Raw genomic sequence first — 24,440 nt, forward strand, 5'->3', positions numbered from 1 at the left:
GCTGTCTCAATACTTAGTGTTACAGTGAAAAATTTCCTGAGCTGTCCAATCATTATCCAAAGTTTTGTGTACTTTTTTACGATGGGGGAAGAAGCATGTTGCACTTGCCAGCCCCACAGTATAAGTAAGAGAAAGTATGGGGAGCTCTTCCCATCCTTGTACACACTTGCAGTCCCTGGAGCAGAAGACTCCTAAAATGTTATTGAGTCTTGCAAGCCAGAACAGAGGTTTGAGAAAAGTTTATTAATGTAACCTGGCAGATTCTGACCTCCTGAATCCCCCAGATATTCTCCTAGGGTAGCAAAGTGAAGCTATGCACTTCCCTGGCTCCGAAGGGGAAGGGCCACCCAAATTACAAAGGTAACCTTTGCCTGTTCGTATGGCCCATGGTCTTAATGTCCCAGTGCGTGAGGAAAAGGTGAGTTTGTCTTTATGAAATGCATCAAATTTCAGCCAAAAAGTAACAGCAAATACAAGATCTCATAAGGGCTGATCCTGCATCTAGGGCCACTTGTAAAGTACAAGGTAAAATCTAAGACTTCCACCTGTATTTTTGTGTATCAAAAGTTAATAATATGCTGTCGTGAAGTATCCAGTCCTGCTGCCAGCAGTCCATGGAATATTTGCAGTTGACTTTGATGGGAGCAAGCCCAGACTCTGAGACAATTGTAATATCATATTTTTGTACATGGATAGGTCAGCTCAGACTCTTTTTATAAATACTTAATTACTGACTCTTCCATGGATGCTCTTGCTTCCAAGTGAAGGAGTGACTCAATACATAACAATTACCTGTGGGTTTATTGTTGCTTTATGGATACACAGCCACAGCAGAGCCCATATATTTCATCATTTCACACTACTTAGAAAATACTTCAGTACCCACAACTTCAGGACAATCTTTTCCATATTGTAAAATACCAGTGCAATGCCTCTGTGTGCCTCTGTGTGCTGTGCTGGACTTTGTAGGTCAGGCTCTGTCCTATTAAATTTTAAATTCAATATTCTCTCTAAAGGAAAAGAAAAACATCTCTCATCTCTTATGGTGTATGGCAAGATAAACATAGAACCTTGGTAGAGATTGAATACCTTGTAGATTCCTGTGGGGAAGACTGATTATAAAGCATTTTCAAAGTTCCAAATATGCTCAGTCTTCAAGTTTGCAATATTAGGTATGGCCCCTTTAAAAGGTAAAAGATGAGTTCAAGGTCAAAATTTCAATGCATTTAATCAAAGAGTGTGATAGTGAAGTCAGCTTTAAAGATTGTAAGAATTACATAGCTCAATTTTCTCTTAAATGCAGATGTGTTTTGAAAAGTAGTTTTCATTTTGGCTTATTTTGACACATTTGGGGCCTAATTCATCAACACAAAGACCCAAGGACTTGGATAACCTAGTGTTAATATCAAGGCACTGTCATCTAAAATAATATCAGCAAAGATTTTGTGGTCTTTGTGTCTTATTCCCCATGGAAGGAGTAATAAGAATCAAGCTTTTTAAAAATAAATGCATTTTCATTATATTTTAATAACATATACATCACTTATTATTTTTCTGCTAGAGGGAATTTGATGTTTTACATCATTGGTTAAAGATTATAGTATCCGCATGTGAGATCTTTGTAAAACTTGGAGATTTTTGCCATTTCAGAGTTGAAGGATATTGTTTTAATGCCATGAAGTAAGTGGTGTTTCAGTGACTTGGCTCCATCTTGTTTTCAGGCTTATTGTGCAGTCATATGCAAATCAATATGATCTCATGGGACACTTGTCCTCCTTTAAGTGACACGAAAGAGGAAGCTGATCAAAAACTGCCTGTTGGAGAAAGATCCCTGCATTTTGTGTTATTGCTTTGTACACGTCAAGGCAGAGGGGCTAAATTCTCTCCTTTATAACAGTGTAATTCAGGTATAATAGCGCTGCAGCAGTAGGTGAAACTATGGAAGAAAGGCCCAAATACTCTTCATGAGTAACATTGCTCTATTGCTCTTCAAATCTTGGTTGCGCATGTCGTACATGGATTGTTCTTTGAATCCCCAAGCCAAGCAAATAGGACACAGCCAGTCTTATTACTTGTCACTTTGAAAGCTCAGTGGGGAAAGAAGTGCCTTTCCAAGTCATGTGAGATTGAGAAATGAAAATAAAGGGGCTTGAATGGCAATTATTATCCAAGACTCTCCTCAGCTTTTCAGGGCAGTGCCATGCATAGCTCAAAAGACAGATAGAATCATGTTTTACTGCCATGAATATTCAATGAATCCCAGCTCTTTTGTCTGAGTGCCTGGGTCCTGAGCAGTCCCACGGCAGTGGTGTCAGGTCTCCATAGTCCCATAGCTTTGCTGGCTGGATAGATTTTGAGTGTTGTGTTGAAGCAGCCAAGCTGTGCTGAATTTGAAGTCCTTTGGATTTCTCATTTCTTATGTAATATTTCCCAAGTATTGTGAACTTGAAGCGACATGCATACACTGTGCCTTATGTCCCAAATCCTTCAAGGGAAGGCCCTGTGCCTCTCAGATGAGAAATAAAATTGAGGTTTTGTAGCAAAGGAAATGTTCATATGGCTCTCTTGTTTTTCTTTTTATCTTTTCCTTGTGGTACAGGGCCAAGCATACCTACCATAAAACTTTGCTGGAGCAAGTTCAGGAGTTGGAGATGAAGACGAGAGAACTGGGAAAAGCCATGCTTCGTGATAGTAATGGAAAGAGGTAGGGCGAGTCTATGCTGATGTTTAAAACAGACTCCTTTGTCCCTTCCCCTCCCTATTTCTCATTTACCATTCAAATCCGATTCCAGACAGGGTAAGAAGTCTTCTATCCTGTGCTATTCATTTATTGTTGTTCCTTTTCATCTATGTCTGTTGCTTCCACCAATATCAGCTCTTTCAGTTTCATTTCCCGTGCATTACTGCAGTGAGGCTGTATTGGAAGCTGCTACTCAGTCTCCTGCTTGGTAGCATATAGTGCTATTACCTGGCTGCTGGACCAGGCTGGTTTTGAAATACTTTGTCATCAAAAAAACCCAACCAATTAATCTGGTATCAGTGTCAGGTGAAGAAGCTGTCTGCAACTCAGGATATGAAGACTGTAGTTAAAAGGAGAACTGCCTAATCCCGTGTCCTCTACGGCTTCATTCAGTTTCACCTTGAGGGTTTTTTTTATGCCTTTTCTTCTTTCCACTGCAGCTTACAGGCTGCTGCTTTCAGTGTTCTCAGTTTCTCGTTGTGCCTCTCCCTTATATCCACACCATATGGACTGGAACATATTGCTGTTATGGAATCTTTCATTGTAAGGGGAGAGTATGTGTTGTGTGAGAACTTTTGTCTCTTCTGAAAGAAGCTAAAGAAAATCATAGGGAGGCTTTTGCATCCAACAGTTTCATTTACTATCTCAGATCGTGGTTCTGCATCCACTGGTTGGAAAAGCTCCCCATCAAAAAGGTTTTAGAACCAGCTCTTCTGTTCCTTACACAATATGGCACCACATGACTTGCTAAGAAACTACATGATCATTAAACTGGATTTTAGCAAACCTTATAAACTAGCAAACTGAGTGGAATGGGGCTTTTAAAAGATTTTGTTCTTCTGGGGCAGGGTCATCCTTTGAGCCTTTGATCTCTATTCTAAGGTAAACTAATTGCCATATTGTAGCTGCTGCTAAGATGAGTGGATAGTAGAATTTTTTTTCAATTGAACTTGTGTGAGTTAATAAGGACTATTGATATGGAAAATTATCAGGGAGTGAGTTTACCAAGATTATAGTAAATTGAAAAGCTTTAAAAGAAATGCTTATGTGAACTTTAATGTGTTTAAAAGATGTCCTTAGTGACCAGAGTCTGCTTCTCAGAGACCAAGACAAAGTAAACACAGCATTATTGATTAAGATCACTTCAAAACACTTGGTATCTTCAGTTTTTATTTTGAGTCATTTTTCTGCTGTGACTTTTAGATTCTACAAAACACTGTTTGTAAGTTGTGCTTACTTGCAGAAGCCACGAACTGCACATCAAATCATTTAAAAACAAAGATCAGACTTTGCAGCACTAGTCAACAGAGGCTACTTTCTGTGCCACAATTAAAACCTGAAATCAGGCATTTAATTAAAAATGTCTTCGTTTCAGAGGTCTGAGCAGTCACTTGAAAGTCACTTAGAGCCAAAGCACTTGGTACCAAAATCAGGTCAGCTTCCCCCAGGCAAGAAAGCTGTAACTTGGTGTTGTGAGTTGCTGACTGACAGACTGAGTAGATGGCAGGCAAGTGGAATCCAAGCCAGTAGAAAACTGGCTGTTCCCAGCCACACGGCTCTGGCAGTATGAGCCCCTTGAGTGTTGCTGTGGTTCCTATCCATGCATAAGATAGTGGTGTTTTGTAGCATTTGTGTTTTCCTGACAGTATTTAGTGCCAGTTCTTGACAGCTGGAGAGGGGAGTGAGTCAGCTTTTTGCCTGATGAGCCCCCGGGTTGCAAGGCGGGCTGACATACTGTTAATAGTGAGAGAGACAGTTAGCATTTGATCTGTTTATATGTGCGTGTATGTGTCTCCAAGAACTTGATGGTTTTCTTCTCTGTTTACACACTGACCTGACTTTCTGTAAATGTAATGGCCCTGTTGTAATTCATTCATATACTACATGTTTTCATAGCCTTTTATTTTATTGCATTCTCACTGCAAACTCTTTCATCTGCATTCCTCCTCCATATAGCTTCACTTCATTCTCGAAACGCTTGCATGGAGATGATGTAAGGAATCCCTTCTGGCTGTCCTTCCCATTCTCCCTCCCCCCTTCTTTCCATGAATTTGTTTGTTCTCCTTCCTAATTGCTCCCAGATTTTCTGGGTGGTCCATCTGTGAACTAGATAATGGTAGAGTGCCTCTGCCTGCTAGGAGTTGGTGTGCTGTGCTTGTGATGTGGCCTCCTGAGTGCTCTTCAGAGTTGTTCTCTTTTGTTTGTCTCCTGGCTCTTTCACACCTGCTAGAAATCATGTGCTTGTCCAAAGGGAAGGGTGAGGGTGGGAAAGCTGCAGAGTGGGAATTTTGTGCAGTTACAACCCCTCTGGTTCATGCACTTTATTTTTGAAATATTTCCTTGAAGCCAATGGAAGTGAGCGCCGGGACATGTGCACTTCTCTGCCCTCCTGCCTGCAGCCCCATTGCTCTTGGGACATTCCTGGCAGTGTGACACTATTCAGGAAGGGGAAGTGACTGGAGTCTTCTCATTTCTAATGGAAAGTAGGGAGCTGTGTTAAAACTGTACAGCTCCATCTGCCACCTCCAAGTACCAGTGTTAGTTCTTGGTTGGAAGTGTTCCTGAAAACATACCCATTAGGTGCTGGTTTGTTCAGGCAGCTGTGGAAGATAAGCTGGCTGTCATCAGAGCCTATTTTCTTGGCTCATGTAGTAGACACTATTTTTGTTCAGTGTTTTTCACAAACAAACAACAAAAAAATCACACCCAATTACAGATAAGAGAAGGATTTAGGGAGCTAATTGCTTTTATCGTTGCCTAGCCCTTAGACAAAAAAATGAGGTGCAAGATCTGAATGTTTAGGGTTAACCTGCTAAACAAAAAGCAATTCACAAACCTCAAAAAGCAGTGAGTGCATCTAGGCTTGCACAACAGGGTGCCAACAGTTTGCTTCGGCTCAGCTGAATTTCTAAGATGTGAGCAGGATAGCACCTAGGTCCTCACTGCACATGGGGAGGGAGCGCTATGAGATCTGCATGTGCCACTTGGTACCTGTATCTGCACACACCGTCTTAGAGGGTCTTCACCCTGCCGTCTGTTCTTGCTAGACACACTTTTCCCAGGTTAATAAAAGATGTCTTCACTAGTGCCTGTTACATCCCTCTGAATCTCAGCCCCTTTGAACAGTTTATAAAATTGAATTTGCTTATAGCAATCAAAAAAAAAAGGCGCAAATTTCTACCTTACCTGTGGCAGGGAGCAAACAGCAAGGCATGTGGGAGACCAGGGAGCATCTGTTCTGTACAGGGAAGAGTGTCAGCACCCTGAGCTGGGTCCTGAAACCTTGCAAATAACATTAGAGTGACGCTTGGATTTTATATGAAGTGTATAGTTTTGAGCTGTAATTGGTCGTGTTCTCATTTCTCTGTCAATCTCCTCTAGATGGCTCAAAATTTCTCATGGAAACTGGGATGATCTCACTCTCAGATGATTCCAGGAGCAGGGGATTTCAAGCACCTTAGGAAACTTGCAAGTCCAGAAATAGCTTGAGAGAGAGCGCAGTAAGGGGCTGGTGATGGATCCCATGCTTTGCTTGCCTACCTGCTTGTGGAAGATGAGTACCTGAATTTGCCCTCCCCAGCCTGGCATCCAGTGGTGCTGAGCTGGACTGCAGCCCAGCTGCAACGTGAGCAAGCCTTGGTGCAGGAAGGGAGAAGGGTCCCTGGCACTCTCATGTAACAAAAGGCAAGACTTAACACTAAATTTACATGAATTTGGAGAGGTGAGAGGGACAGCTCCTGTGCCAAAGTAAATAATGGACATGTGGAGACACCTGCCCAGCAGACCTAGTTGTGTTAACATGCAAGATTTACACAAAGAAAACAAACAGCGTTTTTCTACAGGTTTGTGTTCAAAAGTGTCATTGAGCTCAGCTGCAGACATTTTTGTGTCTTTAAATAAGTTTACAACTAAATCTTGCCTCATAAAGGGCCAAATCTTCAAATTCTCATTCACTTTTCACTCCATCTAACCTCTCATTGAAGTCAGCAGGAGTTCAGGTGGAGTAAAGGCTGATGAGGGACCAAAGCAAACTTTACTCTGGAACTCATGTCACTTTATTGCTCCACTGGCCAACTAATGGGGAGTGAGCAAAGCTGTGCAGCACCCTCCTTGTGACAGTAGATTTCCTGTTACAGAGGGTTTCTCTGTCTTGGAATTGCCAAAGAGCTCTCTTTAAAGGTAGTCTTCTGTTTTTCTGTTCTGCTTTTAATTGGTTGGTGGCTGAGATTAGAACATTATTTGATAATAAAGAACAATGTAGCTTTCATGACTTAGTGTACTTCACAAGGAGCTGAATGGCCTGTCTGGGGTGTTGCAGAAAAATGCCTGCAACACTGAAATACTGGGCAGAATTTCTTCCAGTTACTCAGAGAGCTGGGAGGCAGTATCTCAGAACAGTGGAAGTGACAACGAAACAAGAGAGGTGTAGTTCTGTAGTCACAAGGAAGCAACAGGGAAGCACTGTGGTGTGCTCCTGCGCATTTTTCAGTATACCTTTTTCCTCTTGCTGCTTTCACCCACTGATGATAGATAGACACCTCTTTCTTTCATCTCTATTTCGTAAAACAAATACTGTTTTTCAGTGTACCTAAAACATCAGTTCCCCACAGTCTCTGTTGTCTGCCCTCAACAAAGAGACATACCAGTGGAGATTCTCTTTCATTTAGGTGCTTCTAACACTGTCGCTTTAGCGAAATGTGCATGATCAGCTCTCGCCCTGAGAGCAAGCCATCTTATTTATCTTAGCCTGGGTTTTATTTGGTGGGTGAGGGCAGACGCCTATCTCATTTCAATAGCTGCATGACCCAGTGGGTAATCAGTGAGCTGACACCCGTGGAGACTTGCTCACTCCACAAGTCCCTGTGGAGGAGCAAGGAAGAGGAGAACATGGGAAACCTGACTGAGGCTTGTGGCTGTGCAGGGAGCTGAGAGCAGCAGAGCCCTCAGCTTCACGCCAGCAGAAGCAGAAACGGTAAAACAGCCTTCACTTTTAACAAACCTGTGAATGAGCTGAGGACCTGATCTCGTGCTTCCCAAGGAAGAGGCAAGCTTTTTCATTAAGATCAAGAGGAACAAGGCTTGGACTCATTATGTTTCAAAGCACTTTGTCTCTTTATTGATGCATTTCAAATTACATCTACTTGAATAGGCAGACCATGCCAGTAAGGCCCCTTCACAGCAGCAGGTACAATGAATCTTATTTGAAACAAACTCAGTCTTGTGTTTTCAACTGGTTAAACGGCATTGGCTGTTTGGAGCCAAATTCTTGTTTCCTGAATGTGTTGAATTCATTGTATTTACTCAGGATATGCATGACTGTGGTCTGAATCCAGCCCATCCAGTGCAGCTGAGCATTAAATGAGGTTGAAGAGGGGAGAGGTGTATTTTGGTTTGAGGGTTTGCAGTCTTTTTATCAATTTTTCCAGATGTTCTTCACACCATTTCTGGGAAGCCAAGGCAAGGTTTCTCCACCAGCGTGCACAACAAAGTGACTGGCATATTTACGATTTTTCCTTGCAGCTTTTCTAGTAAAAAGATATTAGACTCCTTTTACTAGCAAAAAGCACATAAAATGATATCAGTGGGGTTTTTTTGAATTCTTTGATTCCATATGGTAAGCATTCGTGTATGGTAGGTGGAAAATGCATAATTTTGTTTTATTTTACACTTGGCCCTTTCTGTCTCCCTCCTGTCCCATATCAGTAAAGGAATCATCACATTATGTACTGTTAATTTCTGGCATTTCTTAGCCCTATGTGTGAGGCACTTGAAATTGCTAGCTTGGCTTCTGCTTCTGCTCCAAGTTGAGCAGTGGGGAGCCTGTGGGGCAGAGGTGGGAAGGAACAGAGGGCAGAGAGGGTCTCGGAAGCTGGCCAGAGGAGTGAAGGAGTTGTTATACTCCCACTGGCATGGGGGACCCAAGCACCCAGCTGCTAGCACGAACCAGTTGGAGCTGGCATGCCTTTTCTTTGGTACAGTTAATTATTTCACATCCTGATTGTGCCTATAATGTAACCTTGAGGGAGAGCCAGTGCACTAATAAGGTTAAAACCTGGTGACCTGGAGAAGGATTTAGAGCTGTGATCAAACCTGTTAGCAAAGTCAAAGTTGATGGAGGTACAGAATCAGCACAAAGGCCAGAATGGAGCTGTGAATTGAAAGGAATGATTAGAAAAAAGAGAACATAACAAGATGAGAGTTGAAACTGATTAAGGGGCCAGTCTCTCTGGTGCCTAATCCACTGGGTTGGGCACCAGGGATCTCTACAGGGGAGAGAAGAAGAAATCTTCCCTCCAGGCTGCACAGCAGGAGAACTGCTCCATAACAACTGTTCCAGCCTAATGGCTTCAGCAGTCAGCCTGGGCTCCTCTGTTGGCTAACCCTGTCTGGGAAGAGAGGCAGGACAGCCTGCATTCGCACCTCTGATTTGTGGCAAAGAATCAAGTACTAAGTTACATTCAGCAAGGACAAGAAAACAGAAGTTGCACTAGATATTAAATATTTAGTGGACAATTACAAAATACTTAAGAGCTTAAAGAAAAGCAATTTGTTTTTTTTACAGGTCAACCAAATGTCTTGAGCTTTGCTCTAAATTGTATCCAGACACTTTCAAAGTTCATCAGTTTTTGCTGTTGCACTAAGCTGTTCTGTAGTTTTGGGGTTTTCCTGTTTGTTTTCTTTTTCCTTCTAAAGAAAAGGAAGAAGTTGGTAGGAGTTTAGAGGTTTAAATACAGAAGCCATTTTAACTTTAGTCAAAGTATGTAAGGGGACTTCTTTTAAATGAGGAGATTTGGATTAAAAAAAAACAAACAGAACATAAACCAAACCCACAACAAACTATCTTTACATAGAGACCAAGCATGAAGAACTTGAACCTCCAAGGTGACTACTTCTGAAAAAATGAGTGAGTAGGAAAAGAATGTTATAATTGCAACTGTATTGCCACCTTATCTGTAGAGGATAGGAGCAAGAACCCACTAGAGTAAGTGTAAAGTGAGGCACTTAGGAACAAGAAGTAAACAGCAGTGATAGCAAAAGGAGGATAGATGAACAGCAGCAAGCCACACTTAGCCTTCTCTGCTTCTCAGACTTTTAATTTGAGTCATTTCCCACATTCTTGAAAGGCTGAAGGCAAAACCAGGGAGCTTCAATTTCATGTTAGATTAGCTGGCTTTGGGACAGCTGATGATGATGATACCTGTCCCCCTCTCAACACATTCCCATAATGGACTGCATAAACGCATGCTTAATGTTTGCAGTGCGTAGAAATAGAAGGCACTCTAAGCACAGAGACCTCTCATTTATTATTTTCTTAGGGTTGTTGCTTTTCGCAGAGGCACGTGATGTTTAGTGCTTGCTTTTTTCGATGGTATATTTAAAAAGTGCTTGGTAATACTGTGATCTTGTGGTGGGTGACCCTGGCTGGATGCACGTTACACACCAAAGCTGCCCTGTCGCTCCTGCTCCATCTTGAAGCCAGCTGGCATTGGCTTTGTTGGACGCAGGGAAAGCTTCTAGCAGCTTCATACAGAAGTCACCCCTGTAGCCCCCCTGCGACCAAAACCTCGCCACATAAACCCAATACAATTCTGTTTAAAGAAGCAGTCTTGGAAAGAAGATTGGGAATAACAACCTCACAGGCTAGAATGGATTGTCCAAGTGATTTGAGGAGTCAAAGGAGGGATCCATTTGTTTTTTTTTGTCTTAGGACATAGCTAATGACAAAAATGTAAATCATCTTTGCTTGTCACCAGAAGAAAAGCTTTGTCATAGTTTTAGCTGTACAAGTTAAAGGCCCAGCTTGAAGAGGATTTTTGTCCTAGAACTCTACATACAGTCTAGGTGCTGCACAGAAGCTGGCTGAAGCTTGTGGATGCCTTGTCCTCTTGTCTGCTGTTTCAGAGTGGTTCTGCCATGAGCACAAGTGATGTGGCAACATGGGGAAGACTTGCATGTACCTGATGTGGGGTCTGCTGCTGCATGCAGGTTCTCCTTCGTGCTTTGGTCCTGCATTTAAACCTCTGAGGTGTAATGGGAAAGGAAAGCTGCTGTTTTGGTGAAGTAGCATGCTGCCAGGCCAAATGACAAGCTGTAATAGTGTTTCTCCAGGGCACTGGTGAAGGTCATCGATCCATGGGCTTCTGTTGGTGTGGCAGGAGGGTTGGCATAAGAGCTTGGTACCACATGTTCCAGGCCTGGAGAGCTCTTCACTACACGGCTAATTCAAGTATGTAAGGGCCACACATCCAGATACATATGATGCTTAACAGACAAATAGTTGTCTGGATAATGTCAAATGTAACTCACAGAGAGGGAAAGTTCTTTCAGTAATTGCTTCCTACCTAGGAAAAAGGAATTTTTCCTCTGTAGCTGTCACATGTACTTGAGAAGCCACTGCATTAACAAGTCTTGGAGATGTTGTACCATGACAGGGCATAAGACTTCCAGCTTCCCCAGAGAGTTTGCTGTTGCTGAACCCTCACGGAGGACTTGGTACTCCCTAAAGCCTGGTTGTCTTGTTGCAAGAGTCACCTCTGATAGGTAACTTCTTCCACCTCTCAGGCTGCAAGTGGCACAGGTCACACTTCTATCGTCATTTCCCTGTAGTCTGTGCCTGGTAACCGTCTGGTCTTCTAGCCATGGTCTGGGTTTTTGTTCATGGCTTGCTAAGTATTCACAGAAAAAAAAGCAATAGGAACATGGATTTAGATGTCTCTTTATTTCATCTAGATCCTGAGTGATTAAGGAGCAGTGTACGTAGACGCTGACTCTGCAAAGAAAATGCTGATTTTTGTTTTACTGTTTATATGCCTCAGATACTTCCTTGTGAAATGCTCTGGAGATTTCCTTTGATTACACTGCAGCTTCATTATCAGTAATGCCTGTTTGCCTTTTAAATTAAAAAGACCTCCTACTCTGACCTCATAGTAAAACATTCCTGCAATCTAATGCTAGATAACCAAAAATAACATCTCCCCTTTGTGGACCGAAAGAGAGAAACCAGCAGAAGCCTGTAGTTGCTACTTTTGCTGTTCCGTAGGAGGGTGATTTGCTTGCTCTAATTTTGAACTCCTGGTCTGGAAGAATGTTGGTTTCATGTTCTCCTTATGCCAAGTCTGTGTTAGTTGTCATCTCTTTGCCTGCTCTATAACTCCAATTCCTCCCTTACGTGACTTCAAGTAAACGCTCGAGTCTAAACTAAAAGAAAAGTTACATTGAGGCCTGCAGTTTGGCTGGGGGAGTGCCCTCAGCCAACAGGGAGTATCTGAGGAATTAAAATGGGTCTCTGTCCAATTACAAAGGTGTGGCCATAGACTCTGCCTGCATTATGGTACTCGCTCTTTGTCCATCAGGACCATGACTGAAGCTGTAAGCCTTTAAGTGGCGTTACACTGCATTAAAGGTGAGAGATGGAATTGTGAATAAATCCTCTGGAATACTTGGTGTGTCCTAGAAGCCAGCAAGGGATCCCCGAGTCCCCTCTGCCGGGTCATACTTGGGGAGAAGTCAGTGCTTGAACCTGTGGTTCTTCTTTAGCAGAAACTTAATGGAGTTTGAGAACCAAGAGACTGAAATGGAAATCAACAGTCTGCTTGTAAGCAGTTTGATGATTAGGATTGATCAAAGCTGGAGAAGTCTGTCTCAGACCTTTTTTTGTTGCTCTTCGTATTTTATCTTGATGTAACTTTCAGTAGTAGAAACATGTCAACAAAGAAAGAACGAGCTTTTGTGTAAGGTACTGTTTGGAACATATGGAAGAAATGAACGGCTGTGTTTTAATTCTAAATTTTAAAAGGGGAGAAAAGGATACTTCAGTGTTGAACAAATTCATCTCTTCAAAATCTCATCCCCAGCTAAAGATGACAGGGACAGAAACTTCCTGATCTTGGAGTATTTTGCAAAAAAATTTCGTCTTATCTTACTCCCTCCTTCACTCCTTCCCTCCTTTCCTGCTGTTGCAGTGCAAGGATAGTGCACTGCAAGATGTTTCTTCCAACAGGAGAGGAATGGAGGCTAGCCAGGGCTTCTCAGGCAGCAATGCATTTAACAGAGTATGTGACAGTGGAAGGAAAGAGGCTGAACAAGGAGGTTTTGCCTAATGCTCCATTTGAAAATGACTGTGGGTAGGAGAGAGGCTGTGGAGTTAAGGGCAGAATTTTAGCGTAAGCTTTGGAGGGTTCTCTCTTTAAACCAAGCTGTACAATGATTTACTTGTTGCTAAATGCTGTGGCAGCACCATAGGATAGAAGAAACAGAGACCACTGCATCTGCAGGCAGTAGGGCAAGTGGGTTCATAGCTATTCAGATGACAGGGAAAACAGTTGTGTGCCTGCTTGTCGTCTGGGCTTATCCATAGATGTTGGGTATTTTGCACTGAAGAGCTGTGCTTCTGCCATGGGTTCTTTGCATGTTTTCAAGGCAGCAAGGGGTATCACCTTGGATATGTATGTGCTTCCGGTTTTTGTTGGTGTCATTTTTAGCAGCCCTGGTAAGGCTTCTCTGGTACCTTACTTCTTCCTTCTAGAAAGTGGAAAAGCAGAAACAAACCGTGTCATTTCATATGTGTGTATGTGCTTGAATAATCCAGAAAGGCAGCAAGTTAAAACCAATGGCAGCTAAGTGTCTTTGCTCATTTGGTGTGCCTGTGTTCTCTATCTCCTCTAGTAAGTCATAACAAAATACAAACTCATTTCTGAAGAGTTCAGTTCTAGTAAGAGAAGAGGGGCCCTGATGTTTTTAATTCTTATTTTTTAGGTGGGCTATGTGTGTATTTTCTCAGAGAAGATCCAATTTTAAGGACACCTGCATCCACTTTAACCTTCCCTTCTTTGTGAGACCTGCTTTTGACACCAACCAATTAGTGGACTCTTGAGGACATTCTGGGTCAAGCTGTACCAAGTACCACAAATCCTCATTAAAGCTAATTAGTGCTCAGTAGATTAATTGGTGGTGAAGCTCATCTTTTTTTAATTACTTGAGCAAATGAGACAGTGGGATGTTTATGGTCAGCTTTGAATTATTCTGTTTGTTTTGATGTGCTTCATTTGAATGTGTAAAGCCAGATGTTTGTTGCCCAGATTTAAGGGCTATTTTCTTTTGTGAGGGATGAGGAGAATACAGGAAAATAAAATTAAGGTCTCTGTTGACGCCTTAGAGCAATTCAGATACAAAAATGGAAGAGTCATGTGTTTGTTGAATGGAAAATAATGTTACAAAATAACAAGTTGCCTTTAGTTTACATTTTAATTTGTCATCCACTTAATGAATTCATGTAATGTTGTTAGCATAGTCTTCCAGGCAGAGAGAAATCATCTTGATCCTCTCGGAAAGCTATTGCAAAAGTATTCCTGGCTCAGGTGTTCTTCATTATTGATAACAACTGCATCTGGTTTGTTTGGGTTATTTGTGACTTGAGTACTGGCTTTTTTTTTAATAATTTCTTTGTAGTAACCATCCAAACTGGGACATTTTTGTAATAGTTTTTGTTCTAATCTTCTATTTGTTTTGTTTAGTTCAAAGCATTTTGTCTGTGTCCTTTGTCCTTCATATAATTACAGATAGGTGGTGTCTCTCCCTTACCCCTCTTGAGGTCATTAACCACCATATTTCAGTGTCACTTTCCAGGTCACTGATTCCCGTAAGGCTGTCTGAGTTTGTGATTTCTTCCATTCTGACACCACTTTAGAGGTCCTGAGTATGAGCACAACTACATCCAGTATTCAGACTATGATCTTAATATCTCTCATCTTTTCACCTCAGTGCCTCTTAAGATGCCATCCTTAGACCCTGAGGAGGATTTAGGCACTGGCTCTGAGTCACTGGAAAGCACAATTAACACTTAATCATGGCTGATACTTGGGATTGATTTACAAGCAATATTTCTGTGAGCGAGGCCAAGCCTGGTGCCTGCAAGTCTGATGTTACCCATAGTTTTGCATCAAAGTGTGAGGGAGACTGAAAAGTCTTCACTCTGTTAACTGTTGGTAGCAGACAAAAACCTTTTCTGAAAGCAGGGACTCTGTTTCAATGCAAACACTTCAGTTAAGAATCCCACTGAACCAATTTTCTTTCCCTTCACGTCTTGTATTGTATCTGTTCATAAATCAAATGCTCATCTGTTTCAGAAAAGCTGTGCTGCATTTGCCTCAATGTACTAAGAGCTCATTTTATAGTACTTGACTAGTCTTGACTTGTAGTCTGTTTAATCATCCCATGTACTTAAACCACAAATGCTCTAATACTTCCATGAGGGTTTGTTTGGTTTTTTTTCCTGCATAGATACAATCCAATATAATTTCCCAAATGGGAAAATTGGGTGTGACTTCAGTTTTGAAACTGTTCATTATAATTAGCAATATCAAAGATAGTCAAGCTTTGGCTTCCTTAGAACTGTAGTATGCCCTCCTGTCCAGAAGTCCCTTCACAGCATGCTCTCCTCCATGCACTGCATGTAGAAGCCTGAGGAGCTAATCATTATTGGCCTGTAGCAGGTACCATCCTGCACTTCAGCTGTTGCTGTGTGGTAGACAAGCAGATGAAAAAATTGTTTCTCGTGCCTTTTGCTGCTGTGGTTAATTCCATTCTCAGTGTAAGGACTTTGTAGCAGATGTTCATAGAATTATAGGCTTTGGGTTGGAGGAGACCTTAAAGATCATCCAGTTCCAGCTCCCTGCCATGGGCAGGGACACATTCCACTAGGTCAGGTTGCTCAAGGCTTCCAATCTAGTCTTGAACACTGCCAGGGATGGGGCCTCTGCAACTTCTCTGGGCAACCTGTGCCAGGGCCTTTCAACCCTCGCAGTAAATAGCTTCTTCTTTTATATCTAATCTAAGTCTACCCTCTGTCAGTTTAAAGCCATTACCCCTTGTCCTGTCACTTCAAGACCTTGCAAAAAGTCCCTCTTGAGCTTTCTTGTAGGCCTCTTCTAGGTACTGGAAGGCTGTTGTAAAGTCTCCCTGGAGCCTTCTCCAGGTTGCTTATTTGTCCCTTAAAACGAATGTTTTTGATTGGTTTAAGATTCCTTTTTTGAGCCACCTATCCAAAACCATCCTCCAGTTCTCCTGATGAAGTGGAAAAGACTCTAATTGTATGTTCCTTACCTGCAGAAATGAACAGGTATTCCACTTCTGTCATTCACAGCAGTAGATTCAGACAGTGTTTCACTGCACTTACCAGTCAGTGGGCTTACAAGTCACCCATCAGCCCTCCACAATCAGCATGAGGTTTCATAGTACAGCATTGCTAGTTTTTAGATGAACTGGTAATGATTATGTAGGTTGTTAACTTCATAACCCTGTTAAAGTTGGGAGAGAGCTCTTGTCTTGCTATCCCCTTACCTGGTGATTCTTTGCAATATGTATTTTCTATTATGCTACCTGCTTTGAGCAGTTGGAGATTTCTTTGTGTATGTACTTGATTTTGTATGTACCTGTTTTTGTTGAAAACCTGTGATCCTACTGCTTTGAACACAGGCAGATCTCGTGATCTAGGAGCTCCCAAAGTTTGTTTGATACTCAGTTGGTGTCTATAGTTTTGCTTCCAAATCTGTTATCAACTTCCATATTATATAGAGGAAATACTACTGACTGGTGGTAGAGAAAGCTTGTCCGTTGCAGGTGTGGTTCTGTGGTGCCAAAGGAAGGAGGGGCAGAAACCAAGTGTCTGAAAATGCTGATTTTAAGTAGGGGTCCATAGGCCGTACAAGTTTCTAGTGCAGGTGTCTAAGTTTAGAGACCATAGAGAAATAGAAGGATTCTTCCGTTTCTTTTGTGGACATCTCATTATACAGTGAACAGAGAGGACTGCGAGCCTGGATATTACCCTAATGGACTATTAAGTGGAACATAAGCCTGCATGGCTGGATTACATATTATAGGCATCTCGGAGATTCTTTGGTTACTTGCTTGTTTGAAGTTAGCAAACTGTTTCCATGAAAGGGAGTTGTTTGTTTAAAGCTGTTGTAACCTTGTTGACAGCAGCAGCTGTGCTTGATGGGATTTCCATTCCATATAGTAAATGTATGTGAATTTGTAATCTAATCCAAGAAACATATCAAGGTTGCCATTTAGATGTGTATCCATGTGTGCAGCATAACCAGTGGAATTACTGCTTGTGAATAAAGATGTGAAAGAACAAGCAGACTGAAAATGGAAACAGTGCAAATGTAGTGCAAATGGCATAAAGACACTGCAAGGAGCTGCACTAGCAAACAGATCCCTTCTATGCACTGGCTTTATCTTGGTGTTAGGAACAAGGATGAGATGGAAAAAGCCCTGACATAATTGCAGAGGAACTTTAAACTAGACTGTAATGTCTTTTTCAAAATAATCTGATATAAAACAGTTGTTTGAGGCTCCAGTGCAATGAAATGTGGACCCCGAGGTTATTTTATAACCCCACTGAATTTAGTAGGATTTGTATATGTAATTAGGTGGTTTGAAAGGCCAGGATCTTCGTCATTGTTTAATTCTGGGCATAAAGTTCTTAATGAAATTAGTTGTGTTTTTAATAAAAATCAGAGTGGAGAGTGTCTCTAATGATTTGCGTACATCTGTGAAACCTGCTGTAAGCATATGTATTTTTCACCCTAAGTTTGTATTTTCACTTTCTGTAAATGCAGTAATAATTTTTCACACCTTTGACAGGAACTGTGTAAACTAAAGGGGTTTTAATCAAAAAATGGCTAGAAAGTTTTCTTTACAGTATAAGAGGTGAAAAGGAGAGTGTTCTTTAGAAGACAGTTAACTATGGGTCCCACCTTTGGTTGCTTCAGGCCATTTTGCAGGTGTGATAGAAGCCTTTTACCATGTGCTAAGTCAGAGTGCCTTGCTCCTTCTCTCTAAGGCATTTTGTGGGTATTGTGATACATTTATATAATACTAAAGAGAAATCTCATTTTTAATGTTACATATCACTTGATGTCAGACTTCTGATATGATTTGTAATAATGTGTAGGCAATGCATTAAATAGGCATGCCTACCTACTAGGCATTGGGTATTCAGAAATCACAATGATGGTAATGATAGGGATGGGTTAACTAAAAGGAAACTTACACAAAGTGGCCTTAAAAAGGAGGAGCTTCCATTAGTAGTCCTCTTGATAATGTGCAGTTCAAAGAAAGAGAAATATCTTTTTCATGCTACAGGCCTCTTGAACACTGAGGATGTCAAAGCCACCAGGTACTTTCACACAGTTGACTTTTACCTTGAAATCAGCTGGTTACTCACTGGTGTTTCTTTTTCTCTCCCTCAGCGTGAACGAACGTGATCATTTGTTAAAAAGGCTGGGCAGGAAAACTCCTCCGAGCCTTTTCCGTGCTCATTCTGTCCAGCAAAGTGTATCACGTGAGTAGCGGATCGTGTATGCATGTGTGTTTCACAGCAGTCAGTCCCGCGTGAGGCGTGCGCAGGGTGATTATTTTTTAATTAAACTGTAGGTAGAGATAATCTAGCACAGAGGCTGATGAGCTGCCAAGCAAGGCACATACATTTGGAAATGGAATTCGTGTACTTGGCCCTAGGCAAGTGGAGCTCAAATGCGGATAATTCCTTAGGATTCAATCAACAGGCCCAGACGACAAAATCCCTATACGGAGGTTCTCTAAGTGGAAAATACTGATAGTCTCAAAACCACTGTAAAATCAAAAACTCTGCAGGATAAAATAAATGCTGTGACAGAACCTAGCCTTAATAGAAATGGTTTCTTTATGCAAACTTGTATTAGCTGTGGTTAGCTGAGGGTGCAGCTGTGTTTCAGGGATGCCATGTAGGGGTTTTGTATGTATCTGATGAGGAAAACTCTCCTTTTCCTCTTTGTCCGACTCTCCTTTTCCTCTTTGTTGCAACATCACACACACCTCACTGTTGCTGCTATTTTGGGATAAATTGAATTTCTTGTTGGTATAGAGGTCAAACATTTCTTCATCTTCCTAGAGGAACATGACAGGCCTTTATCTGCTGGACCTGACATTTTTTGTCAGTGTTAGAAAGGCTTCCACAGCATTAAAAATAATCTAGTAGCTCTGTAGGACAGATACCCCGAATGACCACGCTGTCTGAAGGGGCCAGGGAGTCTGGTCAACCCCTTCGAGTGGTAAAATGCAGTCTCTCTTGTGATTAAAAGGTGATAAAAATATGCTTATCTTACTAAAGAAAACAGCCCCCGGTGTACAGGGCAAGGGGCAGGCACTCAGGATTTAGGTTACTGCCATTGCAGTGAGAAATGACACTTTGTGGCTGTTTAAGAAACTCAGGGAAGTCAAATCTCATTGCTGGCTGTGTCATCTGTAACAGAGCTGTTATGGTTCAGGCCATGGAGGCAGGGCCAGGATTTGAGAAGCCAAGTGCCAGGAGTATTCCTATTTTCCATGAGGAATTTGACTAGAAGGGGTGGGACTGTTGCGGATCTGCTAGTCTTTATCCTTCATAGCATCATTGCAAGGCCGTCACTGTCAAGGGATGTAGCGTGTTCAGCGATCAATCCAATTGCTCCTGGGAAAAGAGACTGGTGCACAGAGCAGCCGTGTGGACCACATGCTTCTGCAAGGACTTAATCATTTGTGTCAAGGAGCCAGGGATGCTGATGGCAGCATGGCTTTGCATGTGCAAACACACTCTTTGAGGAAATTCCAAAGATGATGATTGGCAGAAGCAATCCATAAAACGCATAAATGAATTGCTGTCAAATAGTCTGCTTAGAGACTTACCACAATGCAGAAAGGAGATACACCAGTGGTAACTAGTCAGCCTTGATGTATGCTCTCAGTCTGATAGAACACATCATCACATTGTTAGTAGGTGAATAGCTATTGGGAGAGGAAAATGAGATCAAAACAAACCCTAATTTGGATAACTAGCTTCCCTATAAATGCAAATTAAGTGCTAAATGAGTCAGGCCACTCAGGACAGGTTACAATCAGCAGTCTCTTTTCTACATGAACATAAGTTCTGATTGTGAAGCAGTTAGGATTGAAAGATGCTTTTTATGGCATATCCATGACTTTAAAAATTCTGTCATCTCTTGTCAAATGTTATTTTCCAGTGTTGCATAGCTGCTATGTGTACAAGGCCATGTGAAATCCGGGGAACATATGTGCTGTTTTCACAACCCTCGATCACACAACTGTTTACTAAATGCTAGAAATCTTCAAAGCAAGGAGTTGATGAATAGGGCAGTAGCCTTGACATGCTGGGCCAATATCTTAAATCACGTTACAAGCACTCTGTTTGAAGTCTTGAACTGCTCATATGTTTCCACCATGCTCAGAGTTCCCAGCCTGTGAAGGCCACTTCTTCCAGAAATTGCTTATATGGCTTCAACTCGGTATCTGACACTTGCATATAAAGCAGGAAAATGGTTTGTTTAGTTAAAGCTGACAAAGGCTTAAGTAAATCAACTGCCTTGGTCCCAGGATGGAAACAAAAGGGGATTGAATTTCCTAGCACAGATTGTAAAGATGCAGTACTCTTTAATGAGTCACATCATTTTTGACAACAACCATTTCTAAATTTTTTAAGAGAAAATAAGGCCTAAATAGCTTTGTTTCCAATCTCATGGCAAGGACAATGTAATGGGGAGTTTCTGGGCCACTACTAGTGGTCTGTGGAGGCAGGAAAAAGATGACTGAGGTAAGTCTGCACAGACTTGTATGAAAGGCATAAGCTCACTCTGTATTTCCTTATCTCTCTCTTGGTGAGTCAGCCCCTCCCCAAAAGCATTAGCACAGCATAAGACCTTCAGGCAGGATGCATGGCTGTGGTGCTCCCATGTAGCACCAGGCTCTGGTGGATCCAGCCCTCGAAGTGCCACACAGCCAGTGCCATGTTAGTGCCATACATGAGCGCCAGCCAGGATTAATCTCTTAAACGCCTCCTCCCAGTAAAGAAACTGGCTCAGAGTGACTGCCTTGGAGAGTAGCCCCTGTCGGAAAGGTATGCCCTTAATGTTTATAAGATGTTCATGGCTATTTTTCTTGCTTCAACTTTGGTTTTGTGCTCCTGAATTCTATAGAGCTGTCAGAAGCATGAAAGAAATCTATTTACTAGCTGTACTGTCCAAGTTCATATGGTTCCTTCCTACTAGTATAACTTTTGGGAAGCTTTATGAAATCTTTAAAAGAAAATACGGTGAGATTCATATTGGGTGTTTGTCTTGAGACCTCAGTGGAAAAGTTCTATGTGGTTGTCAAGCCCATAATCATCTCAGTAGAATCCTGTAGGCAGCAGTGATGACACTGGCCTCTGGGCTTGGTGTAGCTCTTGGCAAAGGAGCCTGGTGAAATCAGAGATTGCCTGTTGCCATCTGCTTTCTAAAAACAGTGAGCAGGAAATGCCACCAGGCTCCTCTCAGATGTGTCTTTGGATCCTTTGATTTAGTATGCTGTGGGGTTCACACTTAAGGGAAGGAGCAATAATGGCTTCCAAAAGCTCTCCCTCTCCCTCGTTGCTGGCAATGAGGTTTCTCTCCTGATCAGCTTTCCCCAGGTCTCCATGCAAGTTTACGTCTCTTTTTTTGCTGCAACTTTGTGAAAGTAGCATCTCCTTTAGATGAGTTCTGTAGATACAAAAGATAGTTCTTGACCTCCCTATGCTCCTGCGTGACTGACCTGTATCACCTGTGCCCTCAAAGCCTCACCAGCAGCATGGGAAAGGTGATCCTTCCCACTTGCTCAGGTACCCTCAGACTTGTGTGTCTAAGGAAGGTCCCATAGCATCCCTCTAGTGCAATTTCCCTCCTGTAATTCAGAATCCCCCCTGCCAGTGTTTATTTGTCATTTGTCTCAGCATGCTCTTAAAAATAGAGCTGAATCCTGCTCTCAGTAAGCCCTGCTCCAGCAGAACTCCCCCTGAAATGCAGAGAGCCATGCCTGAATGAGGATTACTGCACTTGGCCCAAATTTCCTATGCTAGCAAAGAAAATCCCCCTTCCTTTGACAGAATATGGTGATTGCATAGAATAAATCTGAACGCAGAGCATATGGTTTGCACCTTATTAATCAATGGAGAAAAAGCACCTGTCATCTGAGGCTCATTTCACAGTATGTGGGCTGCTGAATAATAAATAATAATAATGTGTTCATGCTGAGGGCTCTAATCCCATCATTAATTCTCCACTAGCGGACGCCTTCCTCTCACTTTTATGCTGGTGCATTTTGATTTGAAAACCAACAGGGTAGATACTTGAGATACTTTGTAACTCCAGTTCTTCTCTTGCAAATGTTTGAAATATTCTGTATTTTTGTCAAGATCCATATCTGTTGACTGCCAAGTGGAGCTGCAATCTTTTAAAAGTCAAGTTAAGAAAAAGTAATAAGAATAATTAGTTTAGAATTGGTGCTGTGGTATCTGGCTCCGTTTTCTGCATGCAGATACCAGTAGGTTAGTATCTGGGGAGAAATAGATGGGACCATTTGTCAGGAATTCCTCCTGGGTCCTTTAGAAAACACAGGCATAGTTTATCAGCAGAGAAATGAATGTTTTCTGTAAGCATTAGTCAAAATATTCAAGATTTAAAGCAGCTCTCGCTGTCCCAGGGTAAGGGGAAGAGGGTTGCTGGGGGAGTCAAAGCTGAGTGAGCATTTACTGTTTAACTGGTGAATGTGAACTGTGACATCATAGCAAATCTCCTTAAAAAGTGTGTAGACCCAGGCGCTGGACCTGAGTGAGAAATTGGTTGCCAAGTGATACCCTAACATTGATTTTTATGTTGGACATTTGTGGTATCTAAGAAGAAACATTTCCTAAAAGATTTTTCTTGGGGAAAAAAAAAAAAAAAGGCACTTTCTGTCCCGCAGAACCCTAAAAATTTTAAAGGATTTGAATCTGGACATTTTTCCCCAAAGGCAAACAATATGACCATAAAATGCATTTGTTCAGGTGTATCAGAGGAGAGTGCAAGGAGTCCCTAAAGTGACTAGAACTGTACGCAGTCCTTCCATGAGCAGATTTTCTGGAATGAAAAGAGCACTCTGGACCCTTTCTGGTACTGGTCTTCAAAACTGTTTGGCTTACACAGCGTTACCATGTGCATGACACATTCATGGAGATGGCTTCTCTAATCCAGCATTGCACAGACCAGAATAGTCATTCCAGTGAGCAGAAAAAGAGTGTGTTAAATTAGAAACCTAATGGGATACTAGATTCTGATCAACTAATAGAATATCAAAGCTTTAAAAAAGAAAAGCCAACGGGATGCTTTTAAAATTTGGTAGGTTGCCTGATAATAATCTGCTACAAGTGAAACCTTAGATTTGATGAGAACGTGAATCTCCTCAAAATGAGCCCCACTGACAGATACTCCAGTGTGCTTTTCCTCCATTAATAGAGGTCTCTGCGTACAAAGGTCCTTCCTTCTGCAACGGCCATGAGTAGGTTGTGCCCAGAAAGCCCCAAAGAAACGTGCTCCTTTCTTGGGCTGCTGCAGGACAGCTGAACAATGAGGGCCTTGTTCCCAGGGCAGCCTCATAGGTGTGGTTTAAAATTGAAGCTGGGGGAAAAGTTCAAGCTTCTGAAAAGTTCGCTAGTAATGGGCAGATGGAAACTTTCATTGTTTTCAGGATAGGGTCTGAAAACAGTGGAAATGTAGAGCTGGTTGGGGAGTGCGGATGCGACTTGAGCGTTCACAGTGTTCTGACTCTGCAAGGCACAGTCACCTGCCCAAACAGCTTAAAGCTGAATTTTAATATGAATAAAAAAGTGTAATATGAACTCATCTTCCTGTACAGAGATCAGCAGGAAAGTTTCTAAATAAACTGCCAAATGTTGAGCTTCAACTAAGTAGGGCATTGTGCGAGTGTGGGGGTCACAGCTTTTCCCATGATGTACCCACAAACCCGTCTGTGCTGATACTTCAGGATGGATGAAGAACAGGAGGATGCTATTCTTAACCATTGATCATCTTAACCCAAAGTATTTTGCTGTGATAAGGTGTTTTCTATAGGGTGTGAGGGTGGTGAATGTATTTCTTTGATTGCATTTTGCATTGGCTTTGCAGGGTGTTTGGGCTGCCTGGTTGTTGATAGGTCTGTGCCAACACTGGAAATAAGCAGGTTATGGAAAGGTTCCTGGGGCTGATAGGCTCTAAACACTCGTGTGGTCAGCACTGGATTTGCAGCAGTTGTGGCTGTTAAAGAATCCACTGCACTGAATAATCTTACTGGATAAGTAAATATAACAAAGCCATCTTGATGCAGACTAGGTGTTGTGGTTTAAACACCAGGTTATGAGACATTGGCTTCAGTCTTTCAGGGCTCAAGCTTGCAGTCTTTCACCAAGTTGACTTTCCATGAAGAAATTAGCCAAAAAGCTAACAGTATATTGGCTCTTAGAGTGGAACAAGCCCAGTGGAAGTATTTGTTTGAGTGAATCTACCCATTTTTAAATGAAAGCCTGTTTTGTAAATCGTATTTCCTTTGCAATTATCCAGCATGTACATACTTTTTTCCAAAAGTCTGTTTGCATTTTGTGAATGTATTCTGTGAACCTTCAGCTAGAGGCAGGAAAAACCAGCCTATACCTCTGTACCTGTATGTATGTTGGCATGGAATTGCTTAGGGAATGTCATAAGGGATGCTGGGAGGATAAGTCACTTAATCAAATCAAAGTTCATACTCTCCTGCAGTTACTCCAAGAGGGAGATGTGGCTGGAGTTAGTTCTGGATGATGTCTTTCTGTTTGGATCCCCTCTGTTTACTGCAAAGA

At 41.9% G+C, this 24,440-nt stretch overlaps 1 protein-coding gene across 4 annotated transcripts in view; it reads left to right on the top strand.

Moving 5' to 3' along the window:
* ATP8A2 (ATPase phospholipid transporting 8A2) overlaps positions 1 to 24,440 on the top strand; it is a 323,662-nt gene that overhangs the window by 297,031 nt on the left and 2,191 nt on the right. For all 4 annotated transcript variants that reach the window (XM_061457660.1, XM_061457662.1, XM_061457661.1 and 1 more), the window contains 2 exons: positions 2,600 to 2,704; positions 17,995 to 18,086. In XM_061457660.1, the coding sequence (XP_061313644.1) occupies positions 2,600 to 2,704; positions 17,995 to 18,086 (197 nt within the window). The remainder of the gene's footprint in view (positions 1 to 2,599; positions 2,705 to 17,994; positions 18,087 to 24,440) is intronic.

The sequence above is a fragment of the Pezoporus flaviventris genome, unplaced genomic scaffold, assembly GCF_033815535.1.
Source record: "Pezoporus flaviventris isolate CSIRO_AGI_PZ_B2104156 unplaced genomic scaffold, CSIRO_AGI_Pfla_v1 ptg000025l, whole genome shotgun sequence".
Classification (NCBI taxonomy): domain Eukaryota; kingdom Metazoa; phylum Chordata; class Aves; order Psittaciformes; family Psittacidae; genus Pezoporus; species Pezoporus flaviventris.